This window comes from Delphinus delphis, chromosome 19 (genome assembly GCF_949987515.2).
Source record: "Delphinus delphis chromosome 19, mDelDel1.2, whole genome shotgun sequence".
Classification (NCBI taxonomy): domain Eukaryota; kingdom Metazoa; phylum Chordata; class Mammalia; order Artiodactyla; family Delphinidae; genus Delphinus; species Delphinus delphis.
Genome location: NC_082701.1, coordinates 29,202,401 through 29,226,769, shown reverse-complemented (window position 1 = coordinate 29,226,769; position 24,369 = coordinate 29,202,401). Strand labels below are relative to the sequence as shown.

The following is a 24,369-nucleotide window of genomic DNA, read 5'->3' as shown; positions in this document are numbered from 1 at the left end:
CTGGTCGTGTAAAAAATATTCTCAAAACCCGTCTGAAAGTTCTCAGATGTCCAAAAAAGTCCAGAAGCTGAAAGAGAAAATAATTCATTTATTCAAAGAGCCTTACCTGCTAAACTCAGAGATCAAAGCTAATATCAAATACTGATATTAATTTTATGCTCATTGCATATCACAACTAATCATTTCATTCTAAATATATTTAAAGTCCAATTATGGAATATTTTACTCAATTTATCAGTTTCAGCCAACTCTTAACCAAAATGAAGTACATCTGAATGCCCAGAGTTACAATTTGGTCAAGATAAATATAAACAACTAAATCAAAGGCAAGGCAATTTTATCTGGTTCACATGTCCTTAACCTATTTAACGTTTCATAAAGTGATTAAGCCGAGGGGAACAGGCATAGAGGGAACAGGACGAGATACTCCACTAGTTTGAGAATTATGTGTATGAGAGATGCTACTGTAGGGGATGGGTATGTTCTATTCTACTTGTTCCCCTCCACTTTAGATAATCCATGCTTAGAGGTCCACTCCCCCAATAAAATCTGAGAACCACTGGATTAAGATACCTATTTCCATTTCTAAGTAGATATAGAATCTGCCATTACTTCAAACTAGTGATATGAAGATAAACTATAAAATATATAAAGAGAAAAGCAGTCATATGTAAAATATGTAAACAGTATTATATGAATCATTATAAATGATAAGATTTATTATGTTACCTACTTTTAGTATGAGGTAGAGTAAAGCCAGCAATATCCCAAGACTCCATCCAGTTACATTACCAAACTCCCCATAGCTTATAAGGTAACGAAACCAAACTGGTACGGGGACAAAAGTTCGGTAATACTGACATAATTCTTCTAAAACCATATACCAATAACCCTAAAAAGGAAGAAAAAAGAAAACAAATAGAGCCACCCAAGGTACTTACATGCACAATGCAAATACCTCATATTGGGCTGAGAACATCATGGGTATATGGCACAATAACACAACTATAAAATTAATCTTCATAATGATAATGGTTATGACTGACAACCTCAACTTCGTTCTTTAGATATTACAGTCACTGAGTGGTCTGTTTTCAAAGAATTTCTAAAGAGTGACTGAAAATGTTTTATGTATAATAAAACATTTTGCTGATTATAAAAATTTAAAGTTTTCATTAAATATGAAAAAACACTGAATAACTGCCTAAGTCAGTTATCAATTATCAATTAACAATGCCCTGGAGGAAAACAGAAGTATAAATATATATTTTCCCATATATGATGTGGGGACTCATTTTTAGATTATTCCAAAGCAAATATAATTGATTTTATTGGAATAGATTAATATTTAGGTTCAAGTCTTTGACCAAATAGCTGCCAGTCTGAGATAATATAGATAACTAAAATTAGGTTATTGAGCAAACTGAAAAATTATAGAAGGAATCATTTAAGCAAAGACTAAATAGCATTAATATGGTCTGCTAACATCTTTCCAATAAAACATATTACTTTCTTACCTTGGATTTAAAAGGCATGATGAAAGAAGGCACCAATAAAATAAGGCATTTTAAGCCCATGAAGAGGAATTTCAGAATGAAGTCTGTAATTCCAACGATCCAAAGTACGTCCCAGAAGCTCGAATAGTCCAAAGTAGGATTAAAAAAAATTAAGCTACCAAGAGAAAAACATCAAAACTTACCAGAGCAACATAAAAAGATAAAAGTGTCGATGGGGGTTCTAAATTTGCTACCAAATATTTAATTTAATGTGTAAAAATAAGAGTTTGGCTAGATGCTAGAGTTCATGTAAATAGAATGGAAGATCATTTTGCTTATTTTAAAAAGACCTTTTAGGGACTTCCCTCGTGGCGCAGTGGTTAAGAATCTGCCTGCCAACGCAGGGGACACGGGTTCAAGCCTTGGTCTGGGAAGGTCCCACATGCCGCAGAGCAGTTAAGCCTGTGCACCACAACTACTGAGCCTGCGCTCTAGAGCCCGCGAGCCACAACTACTGAGCCCGTGTGCCACAACTATGGAAGCCCACACGCCTAAAGCCCATGCTCTGCAACAAGAGAAGCCACTGCCATGAGAAGCCCGCACACTGCAAGGGAAGAGCAGGCCCCGCTCACCACAACTAGAGAAAGCTCACACGCAGCAATGAAGACCCAATGCAGCCAAAAATAAATTTATTTTGAAAACTTCTTAAATGTTTGAATTTCAAATCTTCCCTCCATAAAGAACGAGTCTTCCTAACTTGTCATGATTGATATCTTTCTAGCCTATAATCTAAAAAACTCACAAATACTCCGTAGCTGCCAATCTGTCTTCAATCAACTCCAGTCAGGAATCTAACCCCTCCTTTCCACTTAACTGTTTTTGTCAAGATCGCCAACTCCCTCCCTCTTGCTAAATTCGAAGGTCACTTTTTCCCCCTCTTCTCTCCTTGAAATACTTTCTTCCTAGACTTCTGACACCACTCTCTTCTAGTGGTTCTCATATGTGACTGATGGTTCCTTTTTTTAAAAAATTTATTCATTTATTATTTTTGGCTGCATTGGGTCTTCGTTGCTGCGCACGGGCTTTCTCTAGTTGTAGTGAGTGGGGGCTACTCTTCGTTGCGGTGCGCAGGCTTCTCATTGCGGTGGCTTCTCTTGTTGTGGAGCACGGGCTCTCAGCGCAAGGGCTTCAGTAGTTGTGGCACACGGGCTCAGCAGTTGTGGCTTGCAGGCTCTAGAGCACAGGCTCAGTAGTTGTGGTGCACGGGCTTAGTTGCTACGCGGCATGTGGGATCTTCCTGGACAAGGGCTCGAACCCATGTCCCTTGCATTGGCAGGCGGATTCTTAACCACTGCACCACCAGGGAAGTCCCTGATGGTTCCTTCTTAAGTCTCCTTTGCTGTTCCTCCTCTGGCTAATTGTGGGCATGTCCAGTCCTGGGCCCTCTCCTCTGTCTATACTTTCTTTCCCTGACTAGTCTTGTCAAGTTCCTTGGTTTTTAAATATCAACCATATGCTGATAACACCAAAATTTACAGCCCTAACCTCTACTCTGAGCTCATGACAAATATCTATAATCACTTTAACAGTTCTACATGGCCTCTCAAACTTAACATGTTCAAAACAAAATTACTGATTTTCCCTCAAAACCAGTTCCCTCCCCAGTCTTTCCCAGCCCAGTAAATGGCACCACCATCCAGCCAGTTGCTTAGACTAAAAAAACCCAGTATCACCCTTGATTCTTCCCCCTTACCTACTCACCCAATCCAATCCGAGTAGTACTGGCTACACCTACAAACTATATCCCAGATTTGTCCACATCTCTCCAACTCCACTGAAACCAGGACTTCTAATTATCTGATTAAAGCTGAAAATTCAGAACACTTCCATCTGACATGGAAACTTATCAACTACTGTCCTTTAGCAAGTCTTCTTCTAGAGACAAAGATCAAGTGTTCTTATCACACATACACACAAGAAGGTAACTAAGGGAGGTGATGGATATATTAATTAGCTTGATGTGGTAATCATTTCACAATGTATACATATATCAAAACATGTTGTATATTTTAAATATATAGTTTTTATTTATCAAAAATGAAAAACGAAAAAAGATCACCAACAACAACCTAATGGTATTTAGTAACTACTGATTATATAAGTAAAAATTTAAGTATCAAAAATTAAGTATTTATTGAGCACTTGCTGTGAGGCAAGGCACTGGGTATAAAAATGTGAGTAAGTCACTTTAAGCTCTCAATCTTGGAAAGAGACAGATAGGTAAAAATTGAACTCTAAGTATGTGCAAGTAAGATATATGCAAAGTGCTATGGAATATACGATTACATAAAAATGTGATTGTGCACTTGGACCTCTAATTACCTGTAATAAAGTGACTGAGAATGAAAGGTGTAATATAAAAGAACAGAAGATCCTGCTAAGAATACCAGTAACCAAGCACACTGAATCTTTGAGCACCTTTCCTGAAAAATAAACAATTTTATAATTTGTTACTTTGAATTATGCCAGAATTTTAAATATCATTAAACTATTTTAATGACTAATTTATTAACTTAGAACATTTTAATAGATTAATTTATCTTAATAAAAATACAGAATATTTGTTAAATTGTACATCATCACATTCTATTTTACATACTTTTAGTGAAAAAAACAAAACACATACTTAAACAGATTTTTAAAATACAAGTTTCCTCATTGTGTAACATTATCTATGTTTCAAAGCCAAATCTTCTACAGACTGACATAAAGGACCTACGTAAATAAAAACTTTACTTCTGCGGCTTCCTATTTTTGCCTTCCCAACAAAACAGACTTTTAAAAACTGCATTTATGTTACCAGGGTTTATAAATATAATTTTAAAAATTCTCAATTCAATAAGAATTTAATAAAATGTTTTTAATCTCAGTTTTATAATTGTTTTAATTACTGGTTTAATTAAAAATTTTACTAGTTTTAAACCCTGAATTAAACTTTTATGGTTTGATAGGTTCTAACTAGGAATTTTCAGGTCAAAATGTATGATCCTTTACACAGATATAACCCTTGAAAGTTGCTTGAAATTTTATAAACTAATCCTGTTTTCCCAATAATTTACATGAATAGGAATCTTTTATAATTTCTTATGGAAAAACTTCTTGGGTTTAGTTTTCTTTAAATAAGAGAAACCTAAATAAATAGTTCAATACCCATTTATTCAGTGTACGTTTTATTTGACTATTTTAAATCTTATAGTACAACAGCTGAAGTTTTTAATGATGATTATATTACTTAGTACGGTCAAACTAACTTAAAACATGATAGCACTTGACAAATCAGATCAAATAGTGTGTTCTAAACCCTTTAATCCTTCTGTCTAGTTTTTCTTTATCAGGAACCCAATATACAAAGAAAATAAGGTGAATCAATTCCGTATTAGGACAGATCATTTATTCCAGGTCATTTAGATAACAACATTGAATATATCATGGATGGTACATTATATCTATTTAAATTTATCAAATAAACTGTCTTTATTCCTATTTCTCTCAAAAATGAGTATATAATTCTACAGGGAGAAACATTTAATAAATTTTTAGTTGCTGGTTATACTTACTCTTAGAAAGACCTGATTTACAATGCTTTTGTTTGCATATATAAAAGTTGTAAGCAGCCCAATTCCAAGAGAAATTCCTGTTAGAAAATAAGGTCCAGTTAATTGAAAGGAAAAAAAAGAGCTAACGTGACATGAATTTAAAGGAAGCATATACAATTTTAAAAACTAACAGAAAATAAGAAACTGAAATACATAGGTTAAAGTAGATTACCAATAAAGAAAGAAAATTAGCTGCATATAGTAATGAAACAGCTCAATGTTTTATTATACCCTACCTGTTATATGCTGCATAACAAGTTTGACACCCAGAATCAAAATATATGGAAGACCTTTTTGCAACCACTTGAAGAGATATTGGAATTCTGAGAAGGAGCTACTACCACGATCTCCAGACTCCATCTCGGTATCATCAGGTTGCCTTGCTTCATTGTGGGAGTGACTCCGTAAGCGACTGTGTACACATCCATGGGTACAGCCGTGGACACCTGACCTTACATTTCTGGAGCTTGGATTTTCAGCACATTCTTTAGGCATGGAGTTTATCTGAATATGAACATCTCCAGAATAAAGACAGGAAGCTTCTCCTGTCAATCTTGTTTGGACACACTGGGAGGCTGAGGCATCCTCACTGCCTGCAGCTCCTGAAGGGCTGTGCAGTTGGCTACAGTTGGCTTGCATGACCCCTGAATACTTTTTCTGTGATCCAGATTTCTTTGCTTCAGGGCTCTGTCTCCTAAAAATCAAAGCGCAGAAAATATTCTAAGTGAACAGTTACGTACAGGCAATATATTGCTCACTAGGAATAATTTGTTCACTAAAGGAGAGGCTGATAGTCACAGTACATGAATTATTTCCAGGTTATCTATTGCTTATTACTAGACTCCTCCATCTTCTCCCTTTATGCGAAGGCTCTGCTGCCCTAGGCAAACTATGCTTTAGGGAACATCTGCTACCAAAAAAGTTTAGCTTCAGATGCCTCCAGTTCTCTAATGACAGAAGGAACTGGCAAAACAGTCAAAATATTGGTGCTCAGCAGATGTTAATAATATGAGTACTAGTACTCAATCATACTAGAACACTTAAATACATTTACTTTGTTCAACTGGAACAGTTTCATCTCTGATGTAGATTCTACATCTAATAAGAGTATTTTTTTTAATGTGTGGAAAGGTTAGGAAGAAAAAAGCATCAAATCTTAACTCCTCATTAAGTATCATCATGGAGAACTAATAAACATTTCATTTAGGTGACCTACAAATTTCGTTTTATGCTGAAACAGCTTTCCCAAAGCTAATAAAAAAGTTTCCAATAATTAATACCAAGAGTATTACCTTTTCCTGTCCCCCCCAAGGATGTTACCTAAATACCTTTAAAATAGGAAGACTTGGGGAGTCACCATGTAATTGCTAAGTGACTCTTTATTCTGAATAAGGATAATTACGTAGTCTGCACATTAAAAATGCCACCTTTGAGGGGAGGGGCGTCGGGAAAGAGTACACTGGCACGGAAAGATCCCTAAATGACGAGTGTGGGTAGCCGTCGTGGATCCAGCTGACGAAACGCTGAGCCTTTCTGCCGTTTCTGTAGGAGGAAGCTGGGGTTAACGTCAGGGCATGTTCCGTGTCATTCTATTTCATTCCTAGGTTTGGATTTTTTTTTCTATTTTTTTTTTTTTTTTCAGTTACTGTTGGGCGGTTTGGTTTTTAGTGCCATTCACTAGAGGCTTTCACTGATGCTCCAACGCCACGACTGCTATTTATTTCCTCCAACCTCTGAAGACCGACGCCGGACGGGAGAATTTCAGCGTCTTCTTCCACAAATAAAAACAGAACCCTCCCGCTTTCCTCCAAGTACGAGCAAGAAAGGGGAGAAAAAGGGAAGAAAAGTAAACGCAACGGGCTCTTCCGGAATCTCCAGGACAGATTTTTCCTCCCACGTTCGACCTTCGAGTGCCTCAGTTATTCTCCCCAGAGCCCATTTCGCCGCGGCCCCTCGCCTCCTTCGCCCGCTTCCCCCAGGCCTGACCTCTCATGACGATGAGCGCACCGAGTCCCGGGCAGCGACTGCAGAAACAGCGGGAGATGCCGCCTCGAGGCCTTCAGTCAAGGCCATCACCTTCAGACCCACCGCCAACAACTCCCGCCCAGCTCGGCGGCAGCGGCGGCGGCGCGCGCGCTCCCGGACGTCCTCACGCGCGCGCGCCCCGGCCCCGCGCGACGCGCCGAGGGACTGGCAGCGGCGACGGGGCGGGGCAGAGGCCGTCTGGGGGTGTTGGCTGTGAAGAGGCGGTTGTGGCCGAGAAGCGCCCGGAGGCGTCTGCGTTAAACAATAAGCGAATGTGCGTAGGTTTGTGTAACTCGCCCCAAGCCGGTTAAAGGTCTGGAAGTTTTGAAGTTAAAAATGTTTTAGCCTTCGGAACCTCCCCTCGATGGAGGAGCGTGCTGTTGGGTGCTCACCTGGTCCTGCTCCCGGCGCGCCTGGCTTCTGGAAGCTGCCCAGCGCTTTGGTCCCGCTTGGCTCGCGTCTCCCGGGACCTCAGTTGGAGGAGCCACGTTGGCGAGGGGTCGGAGCGCCTCTGGAAGAGCTGGGCGGGGCGGGAGTGTTCTGGTGTCGGCTAGCTCAGCTGACCCAGTTGTGGCTGGACGGTGAAGTTTGAACTGAACTGGGTTTCCGTTACAATCCTAACTTTGCACTGTGAGAACAAGGCCCTGCTGAAACCTGAGGAGATAGAATCGGAGAGAAGTGGGGGACGGTTTGGGTGATTGGAGGGGTGGAAGTAGAAGTTAGAGTTTAAAAAACTTGTCTTGTATGGGGTATAGGGGACTCTGTACTATCTTCGCTATAATTGTTAACCGAAAACTGTTCCAAAATAAAAGATTTATTAAGAAAAAGTTTAAACGAAAGAAACGAAGAACCTTGCCTCTTGGTCTCTAGCCAAAATATATTCTAAATGATACTTAATTGTATTCCATGAGTCTGCCCCATTCCCACAACCACCAATAGCCTTTCTATTTTGAACCTCAAGTTTTTTACCTTTAATTTCTAGAAATTGACGTGAAGTAAGTAACTCTTGGTGGTTAGGTCTTGAAATTAAAAATCCGTGCCACGCTTGAGGTGTGCAATCTTCCCTCACTAGAGAGGGTAAATTTTCATACATATACACACATGTCATGAGTTGAATATCTAGTGGGAAAAGTGATACTTTGTCTTTTTACTGGTCACTGATTTAAAACCATGCACAACTTTGCGCAAATTAGTTTGCTGGTGTGTGAATTTTTAGGCTTCTTAATCATGAAATTGTTTGCACCTTATTTTCTCCTATTTCAGAGTACAACTGAATCCACTGTTTAACCTGAATTAACCACTTTGAGGTTGTACTTAAATCATATTAATTTTATTACCAAACCATTTCCCTTGGTTAGAAAGGCACTCTCCCAGTCCCCACCAACCGGTATTAGATCTGTTTCCCCTTGAGATATTGCAAGATACTTGCTTTTGTGTGTGTGTGTGTGTATATGTCTCCATGAGCTTCACTAATGTAAGTCTTCCCGAGAAATTAGGTTTCTGGGTCAGTGAGTCTGTCTTAGTCTGTTTGGGCTGCAGTAAGATATAGCCTGGATGGCTTATAAACAACAAATTTATTTCTCACAGTTCAGAAGCCTGGGAAGTCCAAGATCAAGGTGTCAGCAGATTTGGTGTCTGGTGAGTCCTGCTTCCTGGTTTATAGACAGTGTTGTCTCGGGCTGTGTCCTCACATGGTTGGAGGGTGGTGGAGCCCTTTGGAAACACTTTTATAAGGGCACTAATCGCCTTCATGAGGGCTCTGTCTTAATGCCTTAATCACCTACCCCCACCTGCTTATACTATCACATCCGGGGTCGAATTTCAACATATGGATTTTGTGGGGGACACAAAAATTCGGTCTGTAGCAAAGGCTGAAGCCAAGATCTGGGCTGTAATGAATTTTTCAAGGAGACTTATTTGTTTAATATTGATATATTTTATCGTTCCAACTACAACATGGATATTTTTATTTTAAACTTTAAAATTTATGAGAATTTAAGAAACAGAAGAAAGAGACTCAATCTCACATAATCCAGCTACCACCACAATGAGGCATCAATATGTTTTAGTACATTGATAATTTTAGTATATTTGTAAATTTAGTACATTTATGTACCTTAAATATTTTCCTGAGTTTTATGACCCAGGAATCCTTTCATGTGTTTGTTGGCCTTCTGTATATCTTCTTTGGAGAAATGTCTGTTTAGGTCTTCTGCCCATTTTTGGATTGGGTTGTTTGTTTTTTTGATACTGAGCTGCATGAGCCACTTGTATAATTTGGAGATTAATTCTTTGTCAGTTGCTTTGTTTGCAAATATTTTCTCCTATTCTGAGGGTTGTCTTTTCATCTTGTTTATGGTTTCCTTTGCTGTGCAAAAGCTTTTAAGTTTCAATAGGTCCCATTTGTTTATTTTTGTTTTTATTTCCATTTCTCTAGGAGGTGGGTCAAAAAGGATCTTGCTGTGATTTATGTCATAGAGTGTTCTGCCTTTGTTTTCCTTAAGAGTTTTATAGTATCTGGCCTTACTTTTAGGTCTTTAATCCATTTTGAGTTTATTTTTGTGTATGGTTTTATGAAGTGTTGTAATTTCATTCTTTTACATGTAGCTGTCCAGTTTTCCCAGTACCACTTATTGAAGAGGCTGTCTTTTCTCCATTGTATATTCTTGCCTCCTTTGTCAAAGATAAGGTGACCATATGTGCGTGGGTCTATTTCTGGGCATTCTATCCTGTTCCATTGATCTATATTTCTGTTTTTGTGCCAGTACCATACTGTCTTGATTACTGTAGCTTTGTAATATAGTCTGAAGTCAGGGAGCCTGATTCCTCTAGCTCCATTTTTCTTTCTCAAGATTGCTTTGGCTATTCGAGGTCTTTTGTGTTTCCATACAAACTGTAAAATTTTTTGTTCTACTTTTGTGAAAAATGCCATTGGTAGTTTGATAAGGATTGCATTGAATCTGTACATTGCTTTGGGTAGTATAGTCATTTTGAGAATGTTGATGCTTCCAATCCAAGAACATGGTATACCTCTCCATCTGCTTGTATCATCTTTAATTTCTTTCATCAATGTCTTATAGTTTTCTGCATACAGGTCTTTTGTCTCCTCAGGAAGGTTTCCTCATAGGTATTTTATTTTTTTTGTTGCTGGGGTAAATGCGATTGTTTCCTTAATTTCTCTTTCATATTTTTCATCATTAGTGTATAGGAATGCAAGAGATTTCTGTGCATTAATTTTGTATCCTGCTACTCTACCAAATTCATTGATTAGCTCTAGTAGTTTTCTGGTAGCATCTTTGGGATTCTCTATGTATAGTATCATGTCATCTGCAAACAGTGACAGCTTTACTTCTTTTCTGATTTGGATTCCTTTTATTTATTTTTCTTGTCTGATTTGCTGTGGCTAAAACTTCCAAAACTATATTGAATAATAGCAGTGAGAGTGGGCAACCTTGTCTTGTTCCTGACCTTAGAGGAAATGGTCAGTTTTTCACCATTGAGAATGATGTTGGCTGTGGGTTTGTCATGTATGGCCTTTATTATGTTGAGGTAGCTTCCTTCTGTGCCCACTTTTTTGGAGAGTTTTTATCATAAATGGGTGTTGAATTTTGTTGAAAGCTTTTTCTACATCTATTGAAATTATCGTATGGTTTTTATCCTTCAGTTTGTTAATATGATGTATCACATTGATTGATTTGCGTATATTGAAGAATCCTTGCATTCCTGGAGTAAACCCTACTTGATCATGGTGTATGATACTATTAATGTGCTGTTGGATTCTGTTTGCTAGTATTTTGTTGAGCATTTTTGCTCTATGTTCATCAGTGAGATTGGCCTGTAGTTTTCATTCTTTGTGACATCTTTGTCTGGTTTGGTATCAGGGTAATGGTGGCCTCGTAGAATGAGTTTGGGAGCGTTCCTCCTTCTGCTATATTTTGGAAGAGTTTGAGAAGGATAGGTGTTAGCTATTCTATAAATGTTTGACAGAATTTGCCTTTGAAGCTATCTGGCCCTGGGCTTTTGTTTGTTTGAAGATTTTATTTTATTTATTTATTTTTTTTGCGGTACGCAAGCCTCTCACTGTTGTGGCCTCTCCCGTTGCGGAGCACAGGCTCTGGACGCGCAGGCTCAGTGGCCATGGCTCACGGGCCCAGCCGCTCCACGGCATGTGGGATCTTCCCGGACCGGGGCACGAACCCGTGTCCCCTGCATCGGCAGGCGGACTCTCAACCACTGCACCACCAAGGAAGCCCCTGTTTGAAGATTTTTAATCACAGTTTCAATTTCATTGCTCGTGATTGGTCTGTTCATATTTTCTATTTCTTCCTTTTCAGTCTCAGAAGGTTGTGCTTTTCTATGAATTTGTCCATTTCTTCCACGTTGTCCATTTTATTGGAATATAGTTGCTTGTAGTAATGTCTCATGATCCTTTGTATTTCTGCAGTGTCTGTTATTCTCCCTTTTCATTTCTAATTCTGTTGATTTGAGTCTTCTCCCTTTTTTTCTTGATGAGTCTGGCTAATGGTTTATCAATTTTCGTTATCTTCTCAAAGGACCAGCTTTTAGTTTTATTGATCTTTGATATTGTTTCCTTCATTTCTTTTTCATTTATTTCTGATCTGATCTTTATGATTTCTTTCCTTCTGCTAACTTTGGCTTTTTTTTGTTCTTCTTTCTCTAATTGCTTTAGGTGTAAGGTTAGGTTGTTTATTTGAGATGTTTCTTGTTTCTTGAAGTAGCTTTGTCTCACTATAAACTTCCCTCTTAGAACTGCTTTTGCTGCATCTTATAGATTTTGGATAGTTGTTTCCATTTTCATTTATCCCCAGGTGTTTTTTGATTACCTATTTGATTTCTTCAGTGACTCATTGGTTGTTTAGTAGCATGTTGTTTAGATTCCACTTGGTTTTTTTTGTTTTTTTGCAGTTTTTTTCTTGTAGTTGATTTATAGTCTCATTCCATGTGGTTGGAAAACATGCTTGATATTATTTCAATCTTCTTAAATTTATTGAGACTTGTTTTGTGACTTCACATGTGATCTATCCTGGAGAATGTTTCATGTGCAGTTGAAAATAATGTGTATTCTGCTGTTTTGGATGAAATGTTCTCTATATATCTATTAATACCTACATTAATGGCATTAATAGATATATTAATATCTATATTGATGTTGGTCTGATATGTCATTTAAGGCCAGAGCTTCCTTATTGATTTTCTGTCTGGATGATCTGTCCATTGATGTAAGTGAGGTGTTAAAGTCCCATACTGTTATTGTCAATTTCTCCCTTTACATTTGTTAGTATTTGCTTTATGTTTTTAGGTGTTCCTATGTTGGATGCATACATATTTACAATTGTTATATCTTCTTGTTTCCCTTTATCATTATGTAATGTCCATCTTTGTCTCTACCTCAAAACAATCTTTGTTTTAAAGTCTATTCTGTCTGATATAAGTATTGCTACCCCAGCTTTATTTTCGTTTCCATTTGCATGGACTACCTTTTGCCATTCCCTTTCAGTCTGTGTGTGTCTTCAAATCCGAGTGAGTCTTTTGTAGGCAGCATATATATGGTTCTTTAAAAAAAAATCCATTTACCCACTCTGTATCTTTTGGTTTTTAAAAAATATTTATTTATTTATTTGGCTGCATCGGGTCTTAGTTGAGGCACACAGGATCTTTGTTGCAGTGCATGGGCTCTTCATTGCAGCGCGCAGGCTTCTCTCTAGTTATGGCACACGGGCTCAGTAGTTGCGGCATGTGGGCTCTCTAGTTGTGGCGCACAGGCTCTGGAGCACGTGGGCTCAGTTGTTGTGGCGCTTACCCACTCTGTATCTTTAGATTGGAGCATTTAGTCCATTTATATTTAAAGTAATTATTAATAGGTATGTACTTATTGACATTTTGTTAATTGTTTTGGTGTTGTTTTTGTAGTTCTTTTTTGTTCCTTTCTTCTTTTGCTCTCTGCCCTTGTGATGTGATGATTATCTTTAGTGTTATGTTTGGGTTCCTTTTCTTTTTTGTGTGTATACCTATTATAGATTTTTCGTTTGTGGTTACCATGAGTTTTATATATGTAACTCTTCCCCCCATATATATACACACACACACACACACACACACAAACACACACACACACACACACACACACACACACATATATGAGAATATTTTACGTTAATGATGTCTTAAGTTCAAACACATTCTAACAATTCACTACTTTTACCCCTTCCTCATGTTTAATGTTTTTGACATCATATCAACATCTTTTTGTTTTGTGTATCCCTTAACTATTTATTGTAGATAAAGAGGATTTTACTACTTTTGTCTTTTAACCTTCCTAGTAGTTTTATAAGTGGTTGATCTACCTTTTCTGTGTGTTTGCCTTTACCAGTGAGTTTTTTTGTTTCACAATTTTAAAGTTTCTAACTGTGGCCTTTCCTTTTCTGCTTAGAGAAGTCCCTTTAATATGGCCAGTTTAGTGGTGCTGAACTCTTTTAGCTTTGCTTGTCTATAAAACTCTTTATCTTTCCTTCAAGTCTGAATGATAACCTTGCTGGGTAGAATATTCTTGGTTGTAGTGTTTTTTTCTTTGCTGAGTAGAGTACTCCTGGTTGTAGTTTTTTTCCTTTCATCACTTTGAATATAATATGCCACTCCCTTGTGGCCTGCAATGTTTCTGCTGAAAAGTCAGATTTTCCTTGTATATAACTATTTACTTCTGTCTTGCTGCTTTTAAGATTCTTTCTTTATCTTTAATTTTTGCTATTTTAATTATAATGTATCTTGGTGTGGACCTCCTGGGTTCATGTTTTTGGGCCTCTCTGTACTTCCTGGATCTGGATGTCTGTTTCCTTTCCCAGGTTAGGGATGTTTTCGGCTATTATTTCTTCAGAAAAGTTCTCTGCCTCTTTCTGTCTCTCTTCTCCTTCTGGGACCCCTATAATGCAAATGTTAATACACTTGATCAGAGGTCTCTTAAACTATCATCAATTTTTAAAATTCTTTCTTCTTTTCTCTGTTCAGCTTGGGTGATTTCCACTACTCTGTCTTCCAGATCACTGATCCATTTCTCCTTATTATCTAATCTACTCTTGATTCCTTCTGGTGTAATTTTTATTTCAATTATTGTATTCCTCAGCTTGTTTGGTTGTTCTCTATATTTTCTAACTCTGTTGAAATTCTCTTCGTGTTCCTCCATTCTTCTCCGAAGTTTGGTGAGCATCTTTATGATCATTACCTTTAACTCTTTATCTAGTCGATTGCTTCTCTTCATTTCGCTCAGTTTTTCTGGGGTTTTATCTTGTTTCTTCATTTGGAACATATTGTTCTGTCTCTTCATTTTGCCCAATTCTCTGTTCATTTCTACATGTTAGGTATGTTGGTTATATTTCCTGATCTTTAAAAAGTGGCTTTATGTAAGAGACGTACTATGGGACCCAGCAGCATGCTCTCCTTGGTCACCAGAGTTACATGCTCTAGCAGTGCTCCCTTAGTGGGTTGTGTGCGCCCTCCTCTTATGGTGGGGCTGACTGCTGTAAGCGTGCTAGTAGGCAGGGCTCCCTCCCCAGTTGGCTATGAGGTCATCCCTTGTGCTGTGGCTTCAAGGCCTGCTGGAAGGTGAGGTAGGCTTCCAGTGTGGTTAACTGTGTAGCCTGGGGAGGTGCAGGGCTGGTACTGGCCTGCTGGAGGATGAGGCCAGGTCTCTGTGCAGCTGTTTGCACAGCCTGGGGGCTTCAGGGCTGGTGCTAGCCGCTGGTGGGCGTGGCTGGGCCCCTGGCTCTAAATAGGCTGGAGGGAGGATTCAAAAATGGCGCTTGCCAGCATAGTGTTATCATGGCAGGAGGAGCTCCCAAAAATGTGTTGCCACTGTCTCCAGCCCTAGGGTGAGTCCCAGTTGCCTCCTGCCTCTCTGGTAGGCTCTTCAAGATCCGAAAGTAGGTGTGACCCAGGCTTTTTTCAAACTACTGCCTCTGTACTGGGACTCAGTGTGCGAGATTTTGCATGTGCCCTTTAAGGGCGAAATCTCTGTTTCCTATAGCCCTGTGGCTCTCCTGAACATAAGCCCTCCTGGTTTTCAAAGCTAGATGTTGTGCAGGCTTGCCTTCCCAGTGCAGAGCCCCTGGGCTGGGGAGCCTGCTATGGGGCTCAGACCCCTCACTCCTTAGGGAGTACCTCTACAATTGTAGTACTCTACCCAGTTGTGGGTCACTAACCCCCAGGGTGTGAGTCCTGACTATACTGCATCTCTGCCCCTCCTACTCATCTCATTGTGTTTCCTTCTTTATGTCTTTAGTTGTGAGGATCTTGTTTGCTAGTCTTCAGGTTGTTCTCATAGATAGTTGTTATGTAAGTAGTTGTAATTTTGGTGTGTCTGTGGGAGGAGGTAAGTTCAGATTCCTCCTACTTCAGCCTCTTGGCCACCTCTTATATCAATCTCATTCTTGTTCATCCTAAGATTCCTTCTTAACACAAAATTCCAAGCATTAACTATAACTCAGTTGAAGTTGGTACAAGTTGGCCATGTTTCCTAAAATGAATGCTTTTAGGAAAAATGTCATAGAGCAATCTGGTTGTAGAACTTGTGTATAGGGAGGCAATTTTTGTCTCTCTCCCAAAATAAAAATATCTTTTGGGAATTGTTCCAAGGAAATTAGTTGTATGAAGTTGATTATCTTTATAACATTAAAAAGTATGTTTTCTTTGGCTTTTTTAAAGCTAAAAGTCCAAAGTATCAAAGTAGATACATTCCTTATATAAAAATTTATTTCCATCATGTAGCTCACTCTTTTACCTCCAGGAAAATAAAGATACGGATTTTTTAATTTTTATTTTTTATTTATTTAAAAAAAATAAATTTATTTATTTTTGGCTGTGTTGGGCTTCGTTTCTGTGCGAGGGCTTTCTCTAGTTGTGGCAAGCAGGGGCCACTCTTCATCGCGGTGCACGGGCCTCTCACTGTCGCGGCCTTTCTTGTTGTGGAGCACAGGCTCCAGACGCGCAGGCTCAGTAGTTGTGGCTCACGGGCCCAGTTGCTCTGCGGCATGGGGGATTTTCCTAGACCAGGGCTCAAACCCGTATCCCCTGCATTGGTAGGCAGATTCTCAACCACTGCACCACCAGGGAAGACCAGATATGGATTTATTAACCTATTTTCAATTTTTTTTTTTTTTGCAACTTCACAACTTCTGTTTGTGGTACCTGTGCTTTGTCTTGAAAATACCTTCTCACTCTGCTCCAACAGTGGGTGGCTAGGGGATAGCATAAAATAGAAGACATCCCTCCCTATTGCACATGGACCCTATATATAGGGTCCCCTGGCTAAGGCTGGGGGGACTCTTGGTACATTCTCAGATCCCTGTTCAGGAGGGGGATGGGTGGCTAGGGTAGCATTACGCATGAGAGCAGGACCTCCAGCGCAGCCAGCCACTCTGGTCCTGTGCTTCCTGGTCCTTTGTGGCTTTCTGGTCCTACCTCTAGACGCAGTCTTCCCTCAGTGACATCCCCAATGCATCTCTATTTTTTTTTTTTTTTTTTGCGGTACGCAGGCCTCTCACTGTTGTGGCCTCTCCCATTGCGGAGCACAGGCTCCGGACACAGCGCAGGCTCAGCGGCCATGGCTCAGGGGCCCAGCCGCTCTGCAGCATGTGGGATCTTCCCGGACCGGGGCACGAACCCGTGTCCCCTGCATCGGCAGGTGGACTCTCAACCACTGCGTCACCAAGGAAGCCCTCCAATGCATCTTTTTAAATGTATTTATACTTGATCCTAAAGTAATGTGGTTTAGATGGAAAAATTATTTGGATTTATCAAACCTAGAGAGTTTTGTCACAGATCAAAGAAGGTTCAAAACCAGAAATTAGTTACCTTCTAAAGTAGAAGAACTTTACAATAAACTTTAGATGCATCATATGTCCAAAGGAAGTTCTTCGTGTTTTATAAAGGGCAGTTCAGAATAGAAGATAGGAAGGGTCTATTGGTTTGTTTAATGTTTTCAGAGCTCTTGATATGTACCTAGAGTAATTATCAAAAACATCATCTGGGGGCTTCCCTGGTGGCGCAGTGGTTGAGAGTCCGCCTGCCGATGCAGGGGACACGGGTTCGTGCCCCGGTCCGGGAGGATCCCACGTGCTGCGGAGTGGCTGGGCCCGTGAGCCATGGCGCTGAGCCTGCGTGTCCGGAGCCTGTGCTCCGCAACGGGAGAGGCCACAACAGTGAGAGGCCTGCGTACCGCAAAAAAAAAAAACAAAAAAAACAAAAAAACAAACATCATCTGTAGTGCCAGACTCCCTGAATTCAGCTTGGAGAAGTTGCTTAACCTTGCTTTTTCTTTGTTGCCTCATTGTAATGAGTTATTGTAAGGAATTTTTATTTATTAATTTACATAATTGTGAGTATTATACACTTACATATATGCATGTATGTCCGCATACATAATACACACTCTCATGTACAGCACTTTAGTCTAAGAAAATGGTAAGCACTGTACATCTTATTTATTTATCATTACAAATTAAACTTAATACCGTTCCTTAAATGTTTACCAGTTTCAGATCTTTTCTCATGGAAGAGTATTAAAATTTATGTAAATGTTTATATATCATAATTACATATTTTTTCTTTCTGTAAATAGGTTTCTTGAAAATCTGTTTGATCAAGAAAAGAAACTCAATTTGTTCAGATCCAGAAAGAATAGATCAATTTGAAATATTCTTCATAAAATGGCTATAAAAGGCAGCAGTGCTAAGAAACACAAATTTATGAATATAGCCACATGCTTTTTTTCCTTTCAGTTTGATTTAAATTTAGTATCTTCCAACAATGGAAAATGATTTACAATAAAGAGATGAACTGGAAGGAATAGGAAAATGGAAACAAGATGTCATTTCTTTTTACTATCCAACAGATTTACCATCTGTTTTAAAATGATGTTTGAAAGAAAAAAATGTTTGACCATCCACAGTAAATGAAACAAAATGCTTTTTAAAAAATAAAGTAAAATAATGTAACACTTTAAACTGTTTTTACTACCAAACTCTCCTTTCCCTGTGAACACATTCATCTTACTGAGCAAAGGTTTATTTAAGCTACACTTACATCTATGTTGTTTTTAGCTCATTTCCTTTTAAAAAAAAGCAATTGGTGAGTTTATTTCCCAGCTTAGCTGTTATAATAAAATATGAAAGGCATTTCTGTTTTGGCCTCAAGTATAGCATTATTGAAAGCTACGAGAGTCACAGCAAAATATAGGACAGCATAAAATTAAAAACTGCTGGTGTTTTCTTAGCAGCGGTTACTGCGCTTGCAGTTTTTCCCCCTCTTGCTACTGGCAGAGATCTGAAAGTCACCTCTGTGTACCAGACAACAAACTCTAAGTGTGTTTCTTAAATAATAGCTTTATTGAGATATTATTCACGTAGCATAAAATTTACCCTTTTAAAGTATAAAATTCAGTAGGTTTTAGTGTATTCACAGAGTAACCATCATCATCATAAATTTAGAACATATTCTTTACTCCAAAAAGAAACCCAGTGCCCATTAATAGTCACTCCTCATTCCCCCATCTGCCCTTCCACTAGCAACCACTAATCTATGTTCTGTCTCTGTGGATTTGCCTATTACAGACTTTTCACATAAATGGAATTATACAATATGTGGTCTTTTGTGACAGCTTCTTTCACTTAACATAATGTTTTCAAGGTTTATCCATGTTGAAGCCTGTGTCAGTACTTCATTCCTTTTTATTGCCCAGTAATATTTTATCACATGGATATGCCAATATGTTTATCCATTCACCAGCTGATGGACATTTGAGTTTCGCACTTGTTGACTATTAGGAATAACGATGCTATTAACATTCATATATAAGTTTTTATATTGGACATATGTTTTCATTTTTCTTGAGTGTATACATGGGAGTGGAATTGCTGAGTCACATGGTAACTCTGTGCTTAACTTTTTGAGGAGCTGCCAGACTATTTTCTAAAGTGGCTGTACTGTTTTACATTCCCATCAGCAGTGTATGAGTATCCCAATTTCTTCACATCCTTTCCAACATTTGTTATTATCTGTCTTTTTGATTATAACCATTCTAATAGATGTGAAGTAGAATCTTACTGTGGTTTTGATTTGCATTTCTCTGATGGCTAATGATGTTGAGCATTTTTTCATATGCTTATCATTCATTTGCATGTCTTTTCTGTAGAAACATCTTTTCAAATGCTCTTTTTAAAAATTGGGGTTTTTGTCTTCTTGTTATTGAATTTAAAATTTCTTTATATACTCTGGATACAAGTTCCATATCAGATATATGACTTGCAAATATTTTCTCCCATTCTGTAGGTTGTCTTTCACTTTCTTGATGGCATTTTTGAAGCATTAAAATTTTTTATTTTGATGAAGCCCAGTTTATTTTTTTCCTTTGGTTGCTTATACTTTTAATGTTATATCTTAGAAACCATTCCTCAAGGTTCACAAAAATTTACTTCTATTTTTTTCTAAGAGTTTTACAGCTTTATCTTACATGTAGGTCTGTGATCCTTTTTTTTTTTTTTTTTTTTGGCTGTATTAGTTTTCGTTGCTGCACACGGGCTTTCTCTAGTTGTGGCAAGAGGGGGCTACTCGTTGTTGTGGTGCTTGTGGTCCTCATTGTGGTGGCTTCTCTTGTTGCAGAGAACGGGCTCTAAGCACGCAGGCTTCAGTAGTTGTAGCGCATGGGCTTAGTTGCTCCGTGGCATGTGGGATCTTCCCGGATCAGGGATCGAACCCGTGTCCCCTGCATTGGCAGGCGGATTCTTAACCACTGCGCCACCAGGGAAGTCCATGCAGTCCTTTATGAGTTAACTTTTATATGTGGTGTGAAGTAGGAGCTCAAGTTAATTTTTTGCATGTGGATATCCATTTTATTGAAAGACTCTCTCTTTCCCATTGAATTTTCTTGACATCTTTGTTGAAAATCAGTTGTCCGTAAATGTAAGGATTTTTTTCTGGGCTGTAATTCTATTCTGTTGATCTGTATGTCTGTTTTTATACAGTAACACACTGTCCTGATTGCTGTAGCTGTGTGGTATGTTTTAAAATCAGGAAGTGTCAGTCCTCCAACTTTGTTCTTTTTCAAGACCGTTTTGGCTATTTTGGGTCCCTTGCATTTCTATATGAATTTTAGGATCAGCTTGACAATTTCTGCAATTGTATGTAGCTTTCATATCTTTATCTATGCATATACAAATATGTCCTCTTCAACACATTTTATACTTTTTTTTTTTTTTTTTTTTTTTTTGCGGTACGTGGGCCTCTCACTGTTGTGGCCTTTCCTGTTGCGGAGCACAGGCTCCAGATGCGCAGGCCCAGCGGCCATGGCTCACGGGCCCAGCTGCTCCACGGCATGTGGGATCTTCCCGGACCGGGGCACGAACCCGTGTCCCCTGCATCGGCAGGCGGACTCTCAACCACTGCACCACCAGGGAAGCTGACATTTTATACTTTTAAACAAAATTACAGTGATGTTCTGCAACTTTCTTCCTTCCCCCAACATTTTATTATGAAAATTTTTAAATATGGAGATTAGTTGAAAGAATCATACAGTGAACACCCATATATCCTCCCACCCCCCAGTCTATATTCTATAGGTAACATTTTGGTATATTCACTTTATCATATAACTAACCATTCCTGTCTGTAACCAGCTAGTCCATCTATCTATCAAATCATCTTATTATTTTGTGCATTTCAAAGCAAATTGCATATGCTATCAGTACACTTCACCTTTAAAGACTTCAGCATATGTATTGTTAACTAGGGTTCAATTTTTCTACAACTTTTTAATGTAAAGTGAAATGCACAAATCTTGAGTATACATTCTGGTGAGTTTGACACATATATTCACTGGTGTAACCCTAACCTTTATCAAGGTATAGAATATTTTGGTAACTCCAAAAAATTCTATATGCTCTCTCCCAGTCAATTCCTGTCCTTAACCAATGCCAACAGCAATCAGTTTTTTTTTTTCCACCATAGATATAGTTGTTATAGAACTTCATTCTCTTGTGCAAGGCTTATTTCACTCAGCATAATGTTTTTGAGATTCATTCATACTATTCATTAATTCATACTCTTTGAGGTTCATTCATTCTATTGTATGAATCAATAGTTCATTTTTTTTAATTGCTGAGTATAGCATCCATTGTATGGATTGCCCACAGTTTATTTATACATTCACCTGTGGATGAGTAAATTTCCACTTATCTATATCACTAAAAAGTTCTGATAACTGGCTTTTGTTTATATTGAAGTTATAATTGTTGTAATAATAATATAGTAATAATCATCTGGAAGCTTTGTAAATGTAGAAGTACTTTCTGAATTAAATAAGTGCTTTTTTTTCAGAGTCTTTAAGTAACCTATACTAGAGATTATGAAGACTAGTTGTGTTCATTTACCACAAAGGACTAAAATTTAAATCTAAAATAGCAGAGGAGTCTTAGTAACCTCCCTAACTTTATTGCTTTCTCTTCCTTTACAGCAGGACTTCTCAAACTTTCATGTTTATATGGATAACCCCAATCACCAGGGGATCTTGTTAAAATGCAAATTATGATTTGGTAGTTTGGGGTAGAGCCCAAGATTCTGCATTTCTAATAAGCTCCCAGGTTATGCCAGTGATTCTCATCCATGGAGTAGCAAATGTTTCCAACCAAATTGCACTGCTTATCTTTCTTTGAATCCATCATAAATTCCCATTGCCATGCCTTAAAATAACTATGCTTAAATTATTCAAGGTCTGAAAGGAAAAGAATCCACAAGGCAAGAATAGGATATTATGAAAAAAGAACAGGCAGATTTTTAAAAAAGCATCAGGTATTCTATAAATGAAAAACATTTTCATTAAAGTTAAAAAATAATACTTCAATAGAAGGGATTGAATCTTCTCCATTTATTTATCCATATTGCTCATTTAGGACTTAACATGTTACCTAAATGATTACATAATATTTTAATAAATCTGTCCTCTTTAATTAGATCCTAAGTCCCTTCAGAGAAGAACAATGGTTTATACCTCCTTTCTTTCTCATTGCCATGTATAATGGGTATTAAATAATGTTTGATGATGAGGAAGATGAGGATGTTTTAAGCTGCAATAACAGAAAATCCACCTCAAAGTGGCATAAACAATTTAAGAGTTTATTATCTTACTTATCTTATATAAGAATTCTAGAGGTAGAGTTCATGGAATATTTGATTGAGATGCTGGCTCTGTTTCTTTGTGTTTCTTCTGGCCTTTGCCCTCCTCAATTTGTCGGTTTTGTCCTCATGCCTGCTTTCTTCATGGTGGTGAGATGGCTTCTAGCAGCAGATAAAACTGCAGTTTTCCTTGTTTATGTCCCAAAGGACATAAAAACCTCTCCTCTAACCATAGAATAAAAATCTTTCCCTGTAGTGTAATTACTTTTAATACACAGTTGCTAGGGAAATGCCATGCATGGCAATAGGATGGACCATCTTTCCCTCAGTTAGTGTGCTACTTGGGGGAAAGGAGTGAGTACCTGAACAAATAAGTTTTCTTTTAGGAAGGGAAGTAGAGGAATGAATGCTCAGTATGCAACCAATAATGCCTCAATCATGAATAGGCAAATTTCAGATTCAATAAAATTTTTTTTTTTTTTTTTTTTTGCGGTATGCAGGCCTCTCAGTGTTGTGGCCTCTCCCGTTGCGGAGCACAGGCTCCGGACGCGCAGGCTCAGCGGCCATGGCTCACGGGCCCAGCCGCTCCGCGGCATGTGGGATCTTCCCGGACCTGGGCACAAACCCGTGTCCCCTGCATCGGCAGGCGGACTCTCAACCACTGCGCCACCAGGGAAGCCCAGATTCAATAAAAATTTTGAAAGTTGTATAATGTCATGCTAGAATACAAATGGAAAATAGGGAAAAAAACCCCAACTGCAGTCATTATACATTTGTCTTTCTTTGTATTTGCTAGAATTATTTGGTCGTATGTTAAAAAAAAAACCCAACTTAAACTGGCTTTAGTGGTAAAAGAAGTTTTTATTGAAAGATAAAGGGGTCACAGACAGAAAAATAATGCTGAAGGCATGATAGAGATATAGATCAATCTCTGAAAAACCTGGCATCAAGGGTGTAAAAGTCATGAGAGTTCACTTTCTATCTCTTCTCTGCTCCTTCTGAGCAATTCTCTTTTCTTTCTGTCTCTGCAGATTGACTGCCTTTGCTTCCCTATTCCACCCAAAGGGAAACAAGACTGCTGATAGCTCCAGATTTTTTTACTTATAGCTTTAACAGCTACTGGAGAGTGACTGGCTCAACTCTTTGGATCCAAGGTCCACATATTCTTAGATGTGCTCTGACCCACCCAGATGCCCGCTTCCAGAATTAATTATGGCCAGGGGTGCAAGGTTACATTTTGCAAGATGCTTGCTCACACAATAACAGTATGGATGCTGGGCAAATAATACTAGAGGTGTCCTGTAAACTAATGACAAAAGATTTAGGATATTCAGTATCTTCATATTATGTACCCTATAAAAAAATGACAGTGCTGAAGTAAGGCAGGAGTTAGGAGATTGCATTTTTGGCTACTAAGTAACATTAGGTTTTTAAGTGGCAAGCTGATCCCATATATTTCATTCCCTGATAGAATAATAATTGGCAGTAGGAGATTGACCTTACATGGAATGAGAAAGAAGGAGCACCATAAGTTCTCCATGTTCAAAAATATTTTCCACACATTCTATAAGTTAAAAATTGTTGTGGCTTAATGAGTCTGGGCCTATCAGAGCTGATGCTTAATAAATATTTAGTATGAGGAATTAAATATTTAAAATATATCCGTATTTTAAATTAAAATGTAACACTTAAAATTGTAAAAAAGTAAGGTGTGGTTGTGGTTAAAATTTAAGGAATTCAGGGACTTCCCTGGTGGTCCAGTGGGTAAGACTCTGCACTCCCAATGCAGGGGGCCCAGATTTGATCCCTGGTCAGGGAACTATATCCTGCATGCATGTCACAACTAAGACTCCACATGCTGCAACAAAGATCCCGCATGCTGCAACTAAGACCCAGCGCAGCCAAAATAAATAAATAAATATTAAAAAGTAAAATACAAATAGTGCAAAAATACCTATATTGGGATTTCTCTGGTGGCACAGTGGTTAAGAATCTGCCTGTCAATGCAGGGGACA

General features: G+C 38.4%; 2 protein-coding genes across 5 annotated transcripts in view; one reads left to right on the top strand and one right to left on the bottom strand.

Moving 5' to 3' along the window:
• Positions 1 to 7,283, bottom strand: part of RNFT1 (ring finger protein, transmembrane 1) — a 33,477-nt gene extending 26,194 nt beyond the window's left edge. For 3 of the 4 annotated variants that reach the window (XM_059996380.1, XM_059996381.1, XM_059996379.1), the window contains exons 1-7: positions 7,139 to 7,283; positions 5,389 to 5,846; positions 5,114 to 5,190; positions 3,879 to 3,979; positions 1,518 to 1,671; positions 734 to 892; positions 2 to 67 (exon numbers count right to left, since the gene is read on the bottom strand). In XM_059996380.1, the coding sequence (XP_059852363.1) occupies positions 2 to 67; positions 734 to 892; positions 1,518 to 1,671; positions 3,879 to 3,979; positions 5,114 to 5,190; positions 5,389 to 5,791 (960 nt within the window). In that variant the 5' untranslated portion in view covers positions 5,792 to 5,846; positions 7,139 to 7,283. Of the gene's footprint in view, position 1; positions 68 to 733; positions 893 to 1,517; positions 1,672 to 3,878; positions 3,980 to 5,113; positions 5,191 to 5,388; positions 5,847 to 7,138 lie in introns of those variants that run through there. The other variant, XM_059996382.1, reaches the window with a different exon arrangement.
• LOC138413883 (uncharacterized) overlaps positions 5,853 to 24,369 on the top strand; it is a 127,432-nt gene continuing 108,915 nt past the window's right edge. The window contains exons 1-2 of the mRNA XM_069540060.1: positions 5,853 to 7,451; positions 8,765 to 8,815. Coding sequence (XP_069396161.1) covers positions 7,144 to 7,451; positions 8,765 to 8,815 — 359 coding nt within the window. The 5' untranslated portion in view covers positions 5,853 to 7,143. The remainder of the gene's footprint in view (positions 7,452 to 8,764; positions 8,816 to 24,369) is intronic.